Here is a 13,357-nt window from a genome sequence, read left to right as displayed (position 1 = left end):
TTAATACAAAGCGCTACATAAATGACAATTTTGAATAAATTCCATAGAACCATGTAAAAACAGAAATAATTCACGAAAAATGTAAATACAAAGTAACTTAAGGACGAACCTATAATTCAAATAACGTTATAATATTTTGCATTCAAATTATTTTAGTAGCCTCTGCATCAGTTGTCCTGCTTCTTCCTTCCTTTGTCCCCTTAGTGTATGTGTGTGTGTATATATATATATGTATATATATATATATATATATATATTTTTTTTTTTTTTGCGTTACGCGGGCCTCTCACTGTTGTGGCCTCTCCCGTTGCGGAGCACAGGCTCCGGACGCGAGGCTCCGCGGCACGTGGGATCTTCCCGGACCGGGGCACGAACCCGTGTCCCCTGCATTGGCAGGCAGACTCTCAACCACTGCACCACCAGGGAAGCCCCCTTAGTGTATACTTTTAACCTAGAAACTACAGAGATCCTTTCCAAAGGCTAAAGACATTATGTCACTCCTTGGCCTAAACCCTCTAATGGCAAAACCCTTCATTCATAAAGTAAGCAACATGGGGAAATGGTATGTTCTGTGGCTTTTTTTTTCTAACTTCTGTATTCCAGAGAGACTTGATCAGTACAACTTAAAATTTCAAACCTCAAGGTTTTGATAAAAATATTCACTCTATTTCTATCCTTCTATTGAGAAAGAAGTGATTTCCCTGAAGGAAAGCAGACAAAGCAACTTTTTGGATAGGGAAGATGTCATAGGGAAGCTGCTGAAACCTGGCATTCACTGCAGACTTTTGGCTATCAAAACAAGGAAATAATATATATATACAGTGTGTGTGTGTGTGTGTGTGTGTGTGTGTGTGTGTGTGCGCGAGAGAGAGAGAGAGAGAGAGAGCGAGAGAGAGAGAGAGAGAGAGAGAGATCAAATACAAACAAAATTTGTAAACATAAAATAAAACATACTTACAAGGATTTATATATATATATATATTTAAAGCTGTGCTAATCACAGTATTCACTTTAGGAGCTATGTATCTATTCCAATGAAGACACTATTGTTTAAATTTTTAGCTCATATTGCATTCCTTCAGAGATCATGTGATTATACTTTTGAAATGTCCTCAGTGGTACGAAGTCTTTGTGCATTAATTTCTGCAAAATCTAAAATCTGTAGAAGCCAAGTCTGTCAAATAAGTAAGTGAATGTGGTAAAAAACAAAAACAAAAAAAGAGAGCTATTACTCTGAAGAGTAAGACTAGTTTTCTTATATGGCTAATAAACTAATGTGTAAGGAAGTTCCAAGGTGGGAATTTCAAAATGGCATAAGTTATACACACACACACAAACACACACACGTATATACCAGAATGGAAATATTAATCGTGGGTTTTTGTTTAACTCAGTCATAACTAAACAATCATCATAACGTTGTGAGTCAAAACAATAAAACAGGAAAGTCAAGTTCCAAAACCCTTGAACTCAACTATTTACATATTTCTGGTGAACATAATATGAATTAAATTATTTGTGTATCTGGTCTGTTTACCCTTTCAAACTGTTTGCTCTACTAATATAGTGTTATCTTATTTATATGGATGTCTGAAGTTACATGTATCCTTAAAATTCTGAAAGTATAGATTAAAAAGGAAGGAGAAAAGGAAAGAAGGAAGGAAGTGTTAGTAGGATTATGCCTACTTGGTTGTCCCAAGAGAAAGAGACTATGCTATGTTTTCTAACATTTTCCTCATACATATGTATTACTTCTTAAATAAGAAAAAAGAAAGAATTTTTTCTAAATTAATAATGCTCCTTTGAAAAACTGAAAAAATAGCAAAGGAAACAAAAAATTCCCATGAATCGCACAATTAAAAGATAACCAGTTTATATGTGAATATGTTTTTTTTCCCCTTATTTATGGAAATAGAAAATTTACATAATTTAGATCATATTGTATATATGGTATTATATTCTTCTCATTTTCCTTAACATTCTATCCACTCACCTAATCTCAGTTTATGAAAACAGGATTTGGAGGCTGGGGGCTATGACAGCACCTACAGATAACAGCTAACAGTGCTGGGTACACCTCCTATATGCTAGGCACTGTCTGCGTTGTCTCTCGTTTCACACCATAATTCTATGAAGCAGGTGATACTCTAATTCATAATTTAGAGATGAGGGGCTAGAACTCAGCGAGGGCATTAACCTTCTCAAGGTCACACAGCTAGCAAGTAGTGGGTCAGTGATTTGATGCTCAAATCTCCTTGGTTTCAGTTTCCACTAAACCCTGTGAGAGGAATAGGCACAATTTCCAGTTTTACGTTTTGTTTCATTTTGTTGGCATGTTTCTAGGATGGGTGATTCACACACTAAGAGAAGAGGTGTTTTTGTATCAATTTGAAGGATAATAATAACTGTAAAGTTAGGTGACTATGAAATGGGGATTATGTGGCTTGGACGAGGAACTCTTCAAAGCAAAAAGACTCACGATCTCTGAATTATTCAAATAGCCATGATATGGTGAAAGGATGAACAGGGAGTGGTGTTGTGGCACATGCTGAAAAGGTCTGCTTAAAATGTTCACAGCGGCTTTTTCAGAATCAAGCCAAACAGGAAACAACCCGAATGTCCCTCAACTGGATGATAGATAAAATGTTTATATCCATATAATGAAATAATCCTCAGCAATTAAAAAAAAAGAACACACACACACACACACAAAAGAACACGTTACTAATAAACTCCAAAACATGGAGAATCTCAAATGTACTATACTAAGTGAAAGAGGCCAGACCCAAAAGGCTAGCTCCTATAAGATGCCATTTATTTGACATTCTGGGAAAAGCAAAAGTAGGAAGAGAAATCAGATCAGTGGTTCCCTAAGGCTGGAGATGAGAGAAAGTTTGACTACAAAGGGGAATGAGGAAAATCTGGGGGGATAACGGAATGGTTCTGTATTTTGATTGTGGCTGTGGTTATATGACTATATGCATGTGTCAAAACTCATAGGACTATACATTAAAAAGGGGTAATTTTACTATATTAAATTGTAGCTTAATACAAATAATGGGGACAAAGATTAGCTTGCTTATTTAAGAAATGATGTAGTATAAACACTACATGAAAAAATGATACTACAGATAGTGATACATAAGATATTTAAAATATAAAGTATTTTAATTATATAAATAATAATTTTTAAACAGCTAAATTAGAAATAAACTATATATAAGAGATTAATACTTTAGGATCAGATTGGATCATGGATATTACTGGATATTTGAAGTCATCCAATTCCTCCACTTGCAAATATTTTATTTTTAAATTATTATGAATCACATTAACTATGAAAAACTATATAAAATAAATATACTGACTTACCTCCAGGGATTCTTTGGAAAACTTTGCTCAAAGTATCTCCAGTTATTATGTTGTAACTTATCATAGCTAAACACATAATTAAAACAATACAGTCACCAACAAGCCATCACATATTGCATCTTGAATATTTTGAAAGTAATCAGTTATCACTTCCCAGATAGTCTACTTTCAAATATATATTGTGATTACAAATATGTACAACTTTAAAAATAACTAGACAGCAGATTTGTGGGAGAATATCAGTTTGTATTACAAAAAGATTTTCACTTCACAAATTGATTCTTTCCAGAACATCTTTAAATAATAGTGAGTTTTGGTAGTCATTTAAAACGCAATTTGTTTTGTTATTAAAGTTCAGTTTCCAAATACTCTTTAGGAACACATATTTTGCTCAAAGTGAGGAACAATAATAGAAAACTGTCAAGGCTCCAAAATATCACCTCATTTGAAAAAGTAAAATTTTGGAGAAATATGTTCTTAGCTTTCTGAAGAGACATAAGAAACTAGTTTGAACAATAGCTTCTGTATTACTTATTTTGAAAATGAAGTCAATTTGGCCATTGATGAATGTTAACATTTTGCTTATTTAAGAAGTGCTGGGTGCAAACTTTAAACAGCACGTTGGCCTTGGACATGACTTCCACAAATCCTTAGGTTTTCAAAAAAATTTTAGCCTTAGAAGAAATCTATCGTTCTATTTTTCATCAAGCTAGGGAATCACAAGCATTAACTCAGAATCACGCTCACTTTATTTCAATGAAATACTCAGAAAACTGACCAGAAGGAACAGAAAACAAGGGAAAAATGGCTAAAGATAAACACTTAATGTGGAAAATATTTCAACTACTAGTATTCTTTAATGACTATTAAAACTATTTTATTCAGAAATGGCCGTTTATGAAAATACTTACAATATTCAATTTCATATTCATCCTTACCTATGAAAGGATACAAAAATTGTAGAACAGACAGTAGGAGATATCCTGGAAAGCCAAAAGTTTTATTGACCAAAGACTGGTAAGTGTCTGTCCCAGAGAGGGCCCCTCCTTTTATCAATAAAACAAGGGAAAAGTCTGTGGCAAAAATAACCATTAAACAAATGTCAGATTACATTTAGTACAATTTTTTTTTTTTTTAGTGTTTTGACTTAAAGAAAAAAAGAACTTTAAAGAAGAGTTTAATGCTACAGTAAATCAGCATGGCAAGTCTTACTTTCTTTTCATAAAACTTTATCTTTCATAAAACTGTACTGTTTCCAGTTATATATTTTTCAATCGAGATGCAAACAGACTTCATATATCCATGCAATGAACTGGACAGATGAGGGTATGCAGACTAGAGTTAAAGCTTCAATTTTCCATTTTACTTCCTTAACCTAACCAGTGCGATGACTATTAACAGGATGTGGCTCAATTGTCCAAGCAACAGAATGTAGGTAATCCAATATCTCATAGGCGTTCAACGTGTGAAGACCGAGAATAAAACGTGCTGGAAGCATTCAGAAGAAAAAATAGATTTAGGAGAATCAGATCATTTGTTTTATAACAAAGTACAACTAGTAACTTTATAGTTATTATGGTTTACTTTACTATATTATTATTATAGTTAAGAGAGCACTCTAAGAATTTTTTTTGAAATTTACATTTTAGAGATTTAAGTTCCACTTTTTTTTTTTTAAAAAACAGAGATGGCCAATTTTCTTTTTGTTTATTTATTTATTTGGCCGCATCGTGTGGCTTGTGGGGTCTTAGTAAACTGACCAGGGATTGAACCGTGCCCTTGGCAGTAAGAGCTCGGAGTCCTAACCACTGGAACGCCAGAGAATTCCCAAGTTCCACTTTTAGTGTTGAAATTGAAGACACAAATATACAGAAAATATATAACTAAAAGTCTCTTTCATTTAACCCAATGTTTTTTGAACACCTAGTGAATGACCCTGCAGTTGTATTGGGTACACAGCTACACAGAGGGTGTGATTCTTGCTTTTTCTTTTTTCTTGCTCATGCTTCCATCACAGGTGAATTTTTTATCAAGTTATTTGGAAATGTACTAGAATACAAAGAAGAAAATACAAATCATTGCAATGTTGTTTCCACCTTGATTCCCCACCCCCAGTTCACTGAAACTTCTTTTAACAAGTTCATCAATGAGCTCCAAGTGGATAAATCCAATTGATACCTCCTAAATATTAATCATATTTGCTTTTTCAGTAGCATTTTCTCCCTGTTTACCATTCCCTTGTTTCTCAACCATCCTCCCTTGGCCTTTCTGACATCACTTTCTCTTGGATTTCCTCCTATCTTTTGGGCCATTTAGTTTTTCACGTTTCTTTAATTCTCTTCAAACCCTGGATTCTTGGACTTTTTCCTCACTCTTCAAGATGTCCTAATGTGATCCTATTCATGGTCATGCTTTCAATTTTCATAAAGATGTTAGTAACTCCCAAATTTGTACTTCCAGCCCAGATTTCTTCCAAAACTCCAGATTTCTATATCTAGCTGCCTAATAAACATTTTACCTTGAAGACCTCATAGGCATCTTGATTTTAGATATCCAAATTAGAATTTATATATTTGTTTTGGAACCTGCTTCTGCATTCACATTTCTCCAAACTGTGAATAATATCAAGATAAACTTGAGAATCACACTAGACTTCTCATTATCCATCACCTTCTATTTTCCTTAGGTCACTAAGTCCATTAACTACTGCATCATAAATTATTCAACTATACCTCCTCACTTCTAGTCTCTAACCTGTTTTACTTTAGGGCTTAGGCGTTTATCACTTCTTGCTTGGATTACTGCAAAAACTCCTATTAGTTCTCTCATCCACTATCCCCTCCCTACTAAGACTTTCTTGACCTCCCCCCTGTACTAGATGAATCTGACCACAGCATAAATTTGACCATGTTTTCTGCTTAAAATCCTCCAGGGGAATACTTTGATGCCTTTGGATAAAAAACAACACTTTTTCATAATTTTTTTTCAGAAAAAAACTATTTATTAGCTGTGGGATCTTGGATGAAGGACTCTGAGTTTCATCTGTAAAGTAAGGCAATACCCCAACCTTGAAGAGTCTATGAGGATGATGATGTTTAAATGCCTACCACAATGCTTGGCACACTATGGAGGCTAAATGAATGAGAACTCATGCTATTTTTAGTTATCTTCTATAGGCTGTGTGTTGAGGTGGAAAAACATTGTATTTGGAGTCTGATGATAATGATGGTAACGATGATAAAAACCACAAAAACACTAGCAAATACTTCACAACACTTTCTGTCTGCCAGACCTTTTTCTAAATGCTTTATGTATATTAACGTGTTTCATCATCACAACAGCCCTAAGTAGGTGCCATTATGATCCTCCATTTGATAGATGAGAAAAGTGAGGCACAGAAGCTTAAGTAAATTGTTAAATTTCACAGAATAAAGGAGAGACAGGACTCAGACCCTGGTAGTCTAGCTCCAGAATCCATGCATTTAACCAAAATCTCAACTCTGTTGCCAGTAACTGCAGACCTTGGGCACATCATGTTAACCTACTGGTCTCAATTTCCTCCTCCATAAAAAGTAGAACATGAATACCTACTTTATGGAGTCAGAAGGATTAAGTATAGTGGCTGCATTATGCTTGGCATCTAGCCAGTCTTCAGGAAATGGTAATGATTATCATTACATGGGAGCCTTCAAAAATGCCTCTGCAAACCTCTCTAACTTCATCTCTTTCCACTTACCAACATCAACCCTATACTTTAGCCAGGCTGAATCACTTACATAGTTCTCTCTTGCATTTCCACATTACCGTCTGCTTGGAGTACCCTTCCATTTTCTTTGCTCTCTCACATTTTTTCATAAACAGTCAGTGAAGCTGTCTTTTCCTCCCCAAAACATGTCTGCTCCTTTAAGGCTGGATTAAATGCCAGTATCCCTATTGTCATGCACATATTTGTATTATGGTATTTTTCATGAAGTATTATAATTATGTGTGTTTTTTTCTGCCGAATGTACTACATTGTGAGCTTCATGTGGGCAGGAATAATGCTATCATTGCTATAGCTATCATTGCTATCATTGTTATAATGGCAGCAGTGTCAGTAAATATCTGTTGAATGAATCAGTGATCAATAAAGCAGGATTGCTAGGTGTCTATATATCTGATTCAAATGTAATATGATAAATGACTTAATAAATATATTTTAAAATATTCTGCAAGCACAAATGACATAGTAATTCATCCTATATCCTTTGTTTAAAACTAGGAAAAGCTTCATAGAAGAGCTGAGTAGTGCCTTGAAGGATAAACAGGATTTCACCAGGTAGAGAAGAAAAAAAAAATGTCAAGCAGGGGGACTATCTATGGGAAGTCAGTGTGAAGGTATATTCTACATGTGGGTAATGGAATAGTCCAGAATGGCTAAAACATAAGTCCCACACAGGGCAGTGTCGGTGACAGGGTGAAAGAGAGGTCATATTAGTGGGAGATAAGACCAGAAATGCAGACTGTGGCCGAACCATGAAAGAATTTAAATGCAATAAATTTTTTTCTGTTGTCATTATAGAGTCTTGGAACGTTTTGACTGGGGGAATATCAGATCAGGCTGAGGTTTCGTAAAGATAACTTTTGCAGTAATATGGAGGACGGATCAGAAAGCAAAAGACAGATGCTAAAGGCAGGAAAACTGAAAAGCAACTTATTGGCCAAGGAAGAGAATCAGTGAGAACTGGAGTAACAGGAGGTAACCAGTTTCACAGATGTTGTAAAGTTTTGGTGAAGAACTGTATGCTTGGGATGAGACTGCTGAATTGTACAACAGTTCAAAATGTACTGCTTAAAAGTAACAATTTGCTAAGAATTTAGTCAATAACAAATGCTATACGGGCTATAGATAAAGCTCTCAAAAGTTTTAGGAATCTCAAATATCACTATAACATTTTGATCTCCCTTTAAATGTACTGTATGCAAATTTTAGATAATCCATGAATGAGTGTACGTTATTTAACAGGAAAATTTTCTTTTACATCATTATGTATACTTGGACAATAAAAATTATTTTACTCTAATCAACAAATATGAGAACCTTAAAGTAAATTAAAATAAAATCATTTGTTGTAAATATTTACAATTCTTTCTTGTTCTCCAACATTTCACAAACATGAAAACAGAACTTAGAAACACTACTTGTTGAACTGGACATAACTCATTGAAAAGACAAAGGCCTTAAAAAGACAAAAGAATAATTGTAGAGACAAACAACTGTATAATTAGTGTCAATTTAAAGAACAATTCAATATTATAACCCTACTTATAGATTTTGCTCTTAAAATCCTAATTAAGGAACAAAATGAATCACAGTCTATAATTATTTTTTGTGTCTGTGTGGTCATCCTTAATTTATCAAAATTATTTAAGGATTTTCATCATGCAGCCAAATTACTGAGTAACTAATTTCTGCTGATTAGTTGCAACATATGACTTTGCAAAGGACTGCTCACAGACATTGCTGTAGGTTTACGTATAGCATCAGTTGAGAGAGTTATTCACATTATGATCTATGTATGTATAACGTGACTTGGCTTTAAGAAACTATTCATTCTCCTTAATTATTGATTGAATCCTTAGGTGATATATATTTTTAAATGCTTTCTGTCTACTGGTTTACAATGTGTGTACATATTCATAATGCACTTAAACAAGCCTTGGTTATTATGCCTGGGAGGAAATTAATTATTTGTCAGTACTGATTGACTGGAAAACAGGAAATTAAAAACGACAAGGGTAAATCCTTGAATAGGGTTTTTGAGTGTGATAAATGTGCTCATAAATAAAATACACTTTTTAAACATCAGCAACTCTGAATAAGCACAAAGTCACAGATTCCACATTACTAAATTATGGATCTTAAGCTACAAATTAAGAGCTGTAGAAGCTAAAAGCATCTTAGGTTTAGGGAGTGGTGGGTGGTGAGAAGCAGGGAGGAAGGGAGTTGAGGGCCTCTGCAGCTCTGACTTTGGTACCTGCTGCATGCTTTACTTTCTTCCTGAGCCTGAGGAAAAACAGCTGAGTTACAGGCTGGTTTTGGAAGCCTGAGATTTTATGAGGGATGGCATCTTAGTCAGAGTCTCTAGAAGTAGAGCTGAGACAGAGATTCTTGGGCAAGAGATTTGAGGGAGTGCTCTTAGGAGAAGGGGAGTGAAAAGATAGGGCAGGGGAACAGCTCACCAGGACTCGATCTCGGGGGAGAGCAGCTGCAAGCCCAAGCCCTGCAGTGGTGGCGCTCTGGAGCTCCAACTGCCCTGCACATTGGTCCCTCCCAGAGGCAAGGAGGACAGCTTTGGGGTTTCTGTTACTCAGTCTTTGGGGAAATGGTGGCTGGGGTTCATAACCTCACAGGAAGGCGATACTGTTAAGGCCCAGGTCGCCACTCTGGAGCAGGGGACAGCTGAGGTGTTTTGTATTACCTGGTAAAGGGCATCTAGGTGATCACACATAGCAGCCCCCTAGCAGCAACCACTGCAGTGGGTGTCTGTTTGTGATTGCTGCCTCTTTCACAGTGATACTAAGGTAGAGGAAAGACCTTGTGTTTGCCTTGAGGTGAACTGGGGGGACAACAGGGCAGGGGTGAGAACAACAGGAAGAGAAGGTGATTAGGAGTTGTGAAGCCTGCACTTAGACAGGGGAATGGGTGTGAATGGACATGTTACACGGAAAGCGGGAAGCAGAACAGAAGAAGCGATACAGAAGCACCTTATTGCTGCCCTTGAAGACAGTGGCAGGCAGGAGGCTGGGCAGGCGGGGTAAGGTGGGGAGGGAGTGGGGATCCCTGCTGGTTGAGCACCGGGGTTCTTGGTGCCACCTGCACAAACAGAGCTCAAAAAGGTTGTTCATCTGTGTGCACCTGCCCGAGGTTTTTGTGGGAAAGGAATCCCTGATGTCTGCATTTTCAGAGTACGGTCTTGGCCTTAATCAGTCTTTAAAGTGACTCCTCTATCTACCACGTTTGGCATAAAGTGAAAAGGCACGTGAAAAGGATTTAGGCTTGGTAATATATAATGCTTTTCTAATCTGTTCAGAGGATTAGCAAGGAAAGTAAATCTCCTCAGATACAAATGTTTAAATTCTTTAGGATTCTTTGATGCACTTTTTAATTAGGAAATTCAATTACAGGGCGTGTGTGTGTGTGTGTGTGTGTGTGTGTGTGTTTGTGTAAAACAGTCATTGCACAATTTAAATTGCAGGAATAATCAATTACATAGCATTTTACCTGTAACATATGAAACCCAGAATAAAAGCAATATTCCCAGAGGAAAGCCAGCTTGCTTCATTGAATAAGGCAATCCTGGAAAAAACATAAAATGTCCCACCCATCACATTAATAAAACATATGGAAACACGGAAGTTTTCCCCCAATTTCTGTATATAATAGGCTAAGTAAATTGACATATTTATATGACATAGTTTTAAACAGTGTATATGAATATTAAAATTAAATGTTAGCATATTAACACCTATTTCAGAATAAAATGTTGTAAGTTAAGGGCATGTCAAGTGAGCAAGTTTATGAGGTGGAAAAATAAGAGTAAGAGAGCATCAAATGAAAAACAGATGACAGTTCACACAAATAATGTTCCCTTCAGGGTGAGGGGGACATATGACCTAGAATATGTGGAGAGTAATGACCCAGAGCTCTCCTTATGTGCTGGCCGGGAAAACAGAGATGATAACAAGAGTATAGAAGGGTTATGAGATTTGAGGAAAGACCAACCCTGGGGTCAAAATGGGCAACTCTGTAGGAAAAGGAGAGGAAAATGAGAAGGCAAAAGTATTTTTTATAAAGCTGAAAGGAGTATGTAATGTTATTTCTTATGAATCTTTTTTGGAAATGGGCAATTTTAGATTATGGACAATGAAACATTTAAAATAAAATGTACTTAAAATAATTCCACCCAGAATATTTATTCTCTGAAAACTTTCCCCTTTCAAAAATCTGCTGAGCCTAATTAAGAAGTACTTTTTAAGTTGACATGAATCAGCTTAAAGTGTTCATATCAGGAATTAACTCTGGAATTCGGCCTACACCTCTATGGTACATGGAGGCTGAATTTCAAAAAAGTCTTTACGCCTACTTGCTACTACTTTGCCTCAGGTTCCTACAGTTTATTTACCATTTGAAAAAAAAACTGTCTGTATATGGAAAGTAAAATCAAGAAATACATCAACTTGTGAAAGTTAAGAAAAGTAACTCAATCCAGATGACTGAGACTAAAATGTCATAACTTTACAGGAAAAAGTAATATTCTCAATGAGTATTTGCAGGATTTTGTTTTGTCCTTGCTTTTTCTTAAATTGGATGTTTCAAATAACAAAAGCGCTGAAAAAATAACTGCCTTTATTATTATAACGCAACGCACTTAATTTTTTCTGAACTTTTCCTTTGCTTCAAATTGGGAAAATATGAGAGGCTCATTTCTTTCAATTCTGATTATTTGGCTCCTTTGTTTTAAAAAATCATTTAAAAACCCATTTCTATTTATTGATTAAATTATATTTACAACTGATATATCATAATAAGTTTGTACTTTAAAATTTAATACTCTATAAATGGGTAAGGAAATATTACGTGGATTTGATTCTTCACGATTGTTATGTTTTCACATTAAACTTTTGTATCTCCAATATTTGCAAGTATCTGGAGGTTCTACACCTCTAGAAGGTTATGGAAAGGTGATTCAAGTAACGGTTGGCTACTCCAGGAACAGGGAAAAAAGTAAATTAGGTAACATTATCACTTGACCATGCAGCCTATGAAAAAAAAAATTCAGCAATCTCCCATCTGCAGCTCCACCTTAATCTATCACACATGGAGGATGCTCTCAAATGTGGAAAGAGTGTGAATCACCACCCCATTTTTAGTATAAGAGAGACTGATGTGTGTACATTGTTACGTTGGAAAAAAGGGAAGGCTTTTATGAAAAAACAATTACCAATTTTATCATTTAAGATTTTTTCCTTTAAAATTAACCTATGAATACTAGCAACATAATAAGTGTCTTAAATTTGGCCTTTTCACTGAAAATTAAAAAAAAAAAACCTTACCTATTATACCAGATCCTATAATCGAGTTGACAACATTAAAAACAGCAGCAGACTGACGACAAGTTTTCCCTTTGTCCTTATGTTCAGAAACGAGGGTTTCTCTGTCATCTAGATGGCTCTATTTTAGTATATAAAAGTGCAATTAAAAAAATATTTAACTAGCTCAAAAATTCAGAAAACGGTAAGACAAATATGCAATTTAGGAGACTAACATGATATTAGTAATAAGTAATGCCAATAACGATAAGAAAATGAGGATAATAATAGAGTAACAACAATATCTAGTAATTCAAACAGAGCTTGTGAACAAACTCCATCCTCAAATGTCCTGATTACAGCTGCACCAAGTTCGTGGACTACTGCATGAAATCCTAGTACTTTAGAATCTCTTAGGAAGCAAAGGATGTGATTTTTGTGAAATTAAAGGGGTTATATTGAAAAGTGCCCACTATGAAAAAAAAAGATCAAGGCAAAATTTCTTTTTTCTCCTGGAGAACCTTCTGTGGTGCTACATCAAGACGCTGGGTGAAGGTAGCTAAACGCTGTTGCAGGGTGAACGAACGAATGACCTGCCTTCAGAACCAGCCCCAGTCTCGTTACCTGTGGCGGGACGACGGGCCGCTGCCCCTGGTAGCCCATGGCTGCACCCGGGTCCTCTGCAGGTGGAAGGTTCGCAGGCGCGGGTACTCGACTCGCCAGAACACCCTCCTCCGCGACCTCCAAGCCCGGGGTCAGCGCGCGGCGGGCGAGTTGGGCGCGGGCTGCGCGGGCTGCGCGGGCTGCGCGGGCTGCGCGGGCTGCGCGGGCTGCGCGGGCTGCGCGGGCTGCGCGGGCTGCGCGGGCTGCGCGGGCTGCGCGGGCTGCGCGGGCTGCGCGGGCTGCGGCCGCA

The 13,357-nt window shown here is 36.5% G+C and overlaps 1 protein-coding gene across 3 annotated transcripts in view; it reads right to left on the bottom strand.

Annotated features, from left to right (window-relative positions):
• The window catches only part of SLC38A11 (solute carrier family 38 member 11), a 66,752-nt gene extending 53,456 nt beyond the window's left edge, over positions 1–13,296 (bottom strand). The window contains exons 1-5 of one of the 3 annotated variants that reach the window (XM_060152746.1): positions 13,069–13,296; positions 12,469–12,586; positions 10,637–10,711; positions 4,284–4,445; positions 3,373–3,438 (exon numbers count right to left, since the gene is read on the bottom strand). In XM_060152746.1, coding sequence (XP_060008729.1) covers positions 3,373–3,438; positions 4,284–4,445; positions 10,637–10,711; positions 12,469–12,586; positions 13,069–13,107 — 460 coding nt within the window. In that variant the 5' untranslated portion in view covers positions 13,108–13,296. The remainder of the gene's footprint in view (positions 1–3,372; positions 3,439–4,283; positions 4,446–10,636; positions 10,712–12,468; positions 12,587–13,068) is intronic. The other 2 variants (XM_060152747.1, XM_060152748.1) reach the window with 2 other exon arrangements.
• Between the last annotated feature and the right edge of the window lie 61 nt (positions 13,297–13,357).

This window comes from Lagenorhynchus albirostris, chromosome 6 (genome assembly GCF_949774975.1).
Source record: "Lagenorhynchus albirostris chromosome 6, mLagAlb1.1, whole genome shotgun sequence".
NCBI lineage: Eukaryota > Metazoa > Chordata > Mammalia > Artiodactyla > Delphinidae > Lagenorhynchus > Lagenorhynchus albirostris.
Note: the sequence above shows the minus strand (reverse complement) of the source record. Positions and strands in the feature narration are given on the sequence as shown.